Genomic DNA, 5,689 nt, shown 5'->3' with positions numbered 1-5,689 from the left:
GTATTACACAAAATACACTTATATGTGAACTCAGATCACTTGAATCTTGTATATATACAGTGGGCCTGTAAGTTTCACAATAGCCTATATATGTAAATATCTAATTGTAGGCCTAACATTGTAAACCTACTATATATGAGAGGCAAACTCAAATAAACACTCTATTTAATTGTCTCTGTGGCATCTTTGTATTGATTAAATTTCATCCTGGGTTTGACAATGATCTGAAAGAACTCAATTTGACCAAGATTGAAGACTTTGAAGTTTGACAGTAGCAGAAGTGATTATTGATGCAGCTATTGAGGATGATGTTACCTCAGCAACAAGCTGTGAATTTGGTCTAATCATGCAGGTGATACAAACCGTAAGAGGTCAACAAATCGATTCTACAACTCAAACAATAAGATACACATTCCTGGGTAATTACGGGGCGTCACTGGTCTGAGCATCACGCACTTCTCGGAAATAAGGTGACTGGCGCCATTGCGTGGCATAATGGAAAATTACAAGAGTCTACTAGACAGTCAGTCCCGTTAAGTATCAACTGATGAGGAAAAAAACCATGTGTGTGATTTGAAAGGAGGAAGATTACTGAATGGTCAAAAGAAAGTAATGTAGATAAATTCATATTGATTTTTTTTTTTATAGAGGATTGTGTAAGGGGATGAGCTATTTTTTTTACGGAAAAAACGGATATATATAACTTCCCAATGTCGTCACACTGTGAATCTTTTTTTCACTGTAAAAACATGACATTTTTTCTCTCTCTTTCCAGTCAATTGTTCATTCATGCCTCGTTTTCTTTACGAGTATTTTCACCTCTATAACCTTTAAATAACCGAAGGCAGGCGACATTCCCGTGTAATTAATGCAAATTGGACTTAAAACAAAGTTAAACCCGAGAGTAGTTAACCACATCAACTTCGAGTTCATTCATCCCATTTCCTGGACAGAGTTCCTGAGGGAGGGACAACAACACAAGCATGGGAAAAATTTTCCCCTAGTTTTTCCGATTACATCGGTTCTTTTTAAAGAAGGCACACATAAACCGACGGGAGCCTTTCAGACCACCACTGTGAGGAGCGGACGAAGTTGACTGTAAGTACACTGAGCGCCGCTGAGACTCGTGAGCCAATAAGGAGACAAACCCGCTTCACGAGAGAGAAAGGTAAGAATTCCCTTCAATTGGGAAAGTTGTCTTGTTAGCCTCTGACAAACAAAATTCACTTGTATTTGTGTAATAGCCATTCTTGTAGGGATATAATCTTATGTCCCCACAGTACTTAAACGTTCTCAACAAGTTACTGTAACTGTAGACTACTGTATTTTTTTTATTTTTTAAAGTTTTTAAACCCCCTATGTATCAGAATAACATTTCTATAAGGGGCTATTTCCTTTAGTTTATTATGCCTTTTAGTATCTGTACTTTTTTTCTACTTCCAGAGTTCTACAGTGAGTTGAGGTCTGGTGGAATTTCAGCTGTATTCTATTAGTATTTCAATAGAGATCATAGTGAATCTGTGGTCCTCAATATTCAGTTTATTATGATTATTTGTGTATTAGTGCAACCTGCTTGTCTTTTTAATCCCATAAGATCACTAAAAGAATTTATATTTCGCTAAATAGTAAACCTAGTGTGTTTGGAATAACTTAAAACATGAAAAAAAATCTCAGTTCTTTGAAAAAGCTTGTAGGATTTTTTTTTGTTTTGTAGATTTCCTATATTTCATGATGTCGTTGTTTGGTATGGACATAATCGTTCTTCTTTATGGTATTTTTCTTTGTAGACTATTGGTTTTCTGTGGTATGTTTTGAACAAATAAGATAGTACTCTAATCTCAAGATAGTACTCTAATTCAAGATCCAGAAGTGGATCAGCTCAGTTGTAATTTTTATTCTTGTTAAGCTGCCCAGAATGCCTGACAGTCCATTGTCCTGTCTCATCCTGTCACAGGAGTTTGTGTTTTCGCTATTAGGAAAAGTTATTTTTTCTCAGAGGGGAAGAAATAACAAAAAAACAGTCTAAACAAATAGACAAGACGTGTCACAGCAGTGTCTTAACCCCCCCTACACAGGATGTTTATTCAGATGTGTGTGTGTGTGTGCGTGCGCGCACGCTGAGCTCCCGACAAGCCACTGACTGTCATTTATCATTAACAACTTACAATTACCCCACTTCTCCCCAAGCCTCACGACAACACTTTAATGAAATCAATAACTTTGTATAAATTGAATCAGCTTTCACTGAGTCTCAAATCTGTCAAGAAAAAATAATGTACATGATGCCCCTGTACAATATAAAAGTTTGAGTGGCCTCTCTTGGACTCATACACTCCAGTTTTACTGTGAACAGTAAAAGTATACGCTATTTCCATTCATATTAAATGTTAACGTTGCTGCCATGTGTTTTTGTTTTAGTTCACTGTAGTGTATGGAGGCCTTGTTTTTCACATCTTGATGATGGAGAGTTGGAGCCCACCCTAACAACGTTGTGAGCTCATGGAAGAACTAATAGGGGGCTGCAGCCAGATATACATGCTCCCCAGTAAAAAAGACGCTATTATAATAAGGTTGGAGAAACATAACTCATTTCTTGCTTATAGAAATAATTAAACATGCATTAGCTTTGCATTTATGAAAACCCTCAAGAATTTTGTAGTGGAAATCAAATACACGAATTATGTGATAAGTGGTACATTCAAGCCAATCTGTTCAGAAATGCAGCAGTAAATGAAAATTTGGGCAAATTATATGAACTTATAATAAGTAAAACTAGACCAGCAGGCAGGTATCCAAGAATCTGATAAAAAAAAAATCTGATTTTGAACATGCAGAACAGGCTTTGAAAGGGTGATTTAAAGGTGTTATTTTACTAAAAGTTTTGCTCCATCTGGTCCATTCTGACACTAGTTCACACAAATACATTTGCATAGGATTGTAGGAAAAAAAACTGGTGAAAGAGTGCAGTTTATGAAATATTGTCTCTTCAAATCAATTTGTGGTTTGGAGTCAATGTGCAGGCGCTACTCTTTTCATCAAGGAAACAGTGGTGGACATGTGTAAGTGAGAAATATTTGAGGATTATTTGGTGAGCCAGAGTTTTTCAAAGTGATACTGTGAGAGTGAAGAATTAGATTTTAGTTTGAAAAAAAAAAAAACCTGTCTTGAATCTTGAAATGATTGTGGTGTATCAGGATATTTAACCCACTGTTTGAAACGGAGGCCTGTGAGGTTTTTGTAGGTTAGGATGTTACAAATGAGTGCAAAATTCACTTTTCTACCATGAACATGTTCTGCTGCAGAACCACTTGTAGAGGCAGAAAAATATAACTACTATAACAATTGCATTGATTTGTTCATCATCCTTAAAAGACCCCATCCTCATTTAATATCCTCAATTATTTCCTAAATAATAGCTTTTTTTCCTCTACCATCTCTCCGTCATAGGATCAGATGATGTCCAGAGCTGACTGGTCCTTTCTTGAGAACCTGCTGGAGGAGGGCCAGGAATATTCAACAGGAATTGGTCGTGTCTGGCTCACCGTACTCTTCTTGTTTCGCATACTGGTACTCGGAACAGCTGCGGAATCTGCTTGGGATGATGAGCAAGCTCAATTTGTCTGTAACACGGCACAACCTGGCTGCACTGCCGTATGTTACGACAAAGCCTTCCCCATCTCCCACTTCCGCTACTTTGTCCTCCAAATCATCTTTGTCTCCACGCCAACCATCTTCTATTTTGGATATGTGGCTATAAGGGCTGGGAAGGACAAAAGCAAAGAGGAGGAAAAGGTTGAGAAGCAGGCAGAAGAACGAGGTGGTGGAAGTAACAGAGGAGAAACTGTAACCGAAGGGAAGAATAACAATGCAGCAAAAGACAATGCACAAGAGAAGGGTAAAGAAGAGGATGTTGGAAAAGGTAGAAAAACTGACAAAGTTCTTCCTGAGGCTCCTAAACTGAAAGGCAGACTACTGTGTGCATATGCATTCAGTATCCTGTTGAAAATCTTCCTAGAAGTTGGCTTCATAGTGGGGCTGTGGATCCTTTATGATGGCTTCGTCATTACACCAAAATTTGAGTGCACAGCGACCCCATGCCCTCATACAGTGGACTGCTTTGTCTCTCGACCCACAGAGAAGACCATCTTCACCATCTACACTCAGGTGATCGCTGCCGTCTCTGTGCTCCTCAACCTTATGGAGCTCCTCCACCTCCTTCAGCTTGCCATCACTCATGGGCTGGAAAAACGCTACTGTGCCCAGCAGGTGGACTTCCTACCTCGATCAGAGCAGGTACCAGCCCTACAAGAGACTCCAGGACTCCAAGCAGAGACGCCACAGTCTTACAGAACTGGGAGCCATGTTAACCGCCCCGTGCAGAGTGAGGCTACAGGCTCCCACAACCCATGTGAGAGCTACAGGGATCTGGCAATAGAGGTGAATTGGGGACCTGTGGAGGCTGGGAATGACTTGCTCCCCAGTTATGTGAACTGTATGGAGGCTATGAGGACAACACATTCCCCTAGAGTCCATTATAAGAAACACGCACACCACACTGGGAAAAACACTAAGAGTGCCCATAAGGGACATTCAAAGCAGAAACATTATGTATGAAGAGGTTAGATAAGATGACATGTTGATTATGATTATGAATGCTTTGTTTGGTTTCAGAGCCTTAAAGTATTTTTTTTACAACTGCTACCCTGCACATGGGTATCAGGGGTGCACAGTGAGAGCTCAAATGAGGGAGAAATGAAGAACAACTATCGTACTGTGAACTCAATGCCTCAAAGGCAGGCAGACATTCAAACAAAGATTTACCAGATAAATGGACCTATTCAAAACAGAACATTTTGAGAACACTCCCCAAGGCAAAGAAAATGGACTCCACAATGAGAGAAGATTATAGTCATAAGATGCTTTCATGTTACATTTAATGGCTTTTAGTGCTGATGTGACAGTGGAAAAAAACACTGCAAGGGGGGTCCGCAGAGGGGATATTGTGTGAGTGTGTGTGTGTATGGGAGGGTTTGCAGTAGAACTAGATTTAAACCATTTCCCTTGAGATTTCCACCATAACCCCTGGAGTTCCAAAGCTTCTTCCTCTCCCAGTGGCTCTGTCCACACTGTGGAATGTACTGGTCTCTGGATCCTGCTCAGCTCCCAAGAGGATAATGACTGTGTGGATGCAGGCATGCATGCATGCACACACACAATGTATTTTTCCCCTTTCACCCAGTGAGTTTTGGTCACTCGAGTTGGGGTTATGGACTTGGAAGGCAGGGGTGAAGAGAAGGGGAGGCAAACCACTGGGAATTTTGGGGCTGTAAAGGACTTATCATTGCCAGTAACTATAGTACTCAGCTATGGAGAGAGAGGGAGAGGGGGAAAGAGAGGACCACTGCGTTATGAGTGATGAAAAATGGAGGAAAGACAAGCATCCAGTTTGAAAATCAAAACTTTTGTGGAGCTTGAAAGAAGAATGAAAAGATGCGCTGGTGATTGCACACTGAATGGACTGAAAGCGGTACAGAATGTGCAAATTCAATGAAAGAAAGTGACTAATTATGTGAAATCTGTATTTAATGTTAAAGTTATTCATAAAGAGATACCGGTGTTCATATTTATTATTTTGAGGAAAATAAAGTTTAAACTATCATAAATAAATGATGACACTGTCAATCCATTA

At 39.7% G+C, this 5,689-nt stretch overlaps 1 protein-coding gene across 2 annotated transcripts; it reads left to right on the top strand.

Moving 5' to 3' along the window:
* Window positions 1-762: 762 nt before the first annotated feature.
* gja4 (gap junction protein alpha 4) lies at window positions 763-5,689 on the top strand. Of its 2 annotated transcripts, XM_067611362.1 has the most exons (3): window positions 763-1,168; window positions 2,419-2,570; window positions 3,448-5,689. In XM_067611362.1, the coding sequence occupies exon 3, from the start codon at window positions 3,454-3,456 to the stop codon at window positions 4,612-4,614; it is 1,161 nt and encodes a 386-aa protein (XP_067467463.1). In that variant the 5' UTR covers window positions 763-1,168; window positions 2,419-2,570; window positions 3,448-3,453; the 3' UTR covers window positions 4,615-5,689. The 2 variants fall into 2 exon arrangements, with proteins under 2 accessions (XP_067467463.1, XP_067467462.1); XM_067611361.1 differs by lacking the exon at window positions 2,419-2,570 and having other exon boundaries at window positions 766-1,168.

Source organism: Thunnus thynnus, chromosome 15 (genome assembly GCF_963924715.1).
Source record: "Thunnus thynnus chromosome 15, fThuThy2.1, whole genome shotgun sequence".
Lineage (NCBI taxonomy): Eukaryota > Metazoa > Chordata > Actinopteri > Scombriformes > Scombridae > Thunnus > Thunnus thynnus.
Note: the sequence above shows the minus strand (reverse complement) of the source record. Positions and strands in the feature narration are given on the sequence as shown.

Bases quoted from the DNA above. Each gene is read 5' to 3' on its own strand.
- gja4 (XM_067611362.1), top strand. From the start codon at position 3,454: ATGATGTCCAGAGCTGACTGGTCCTTTCTTGAGAACCTGCTGGAGGAG.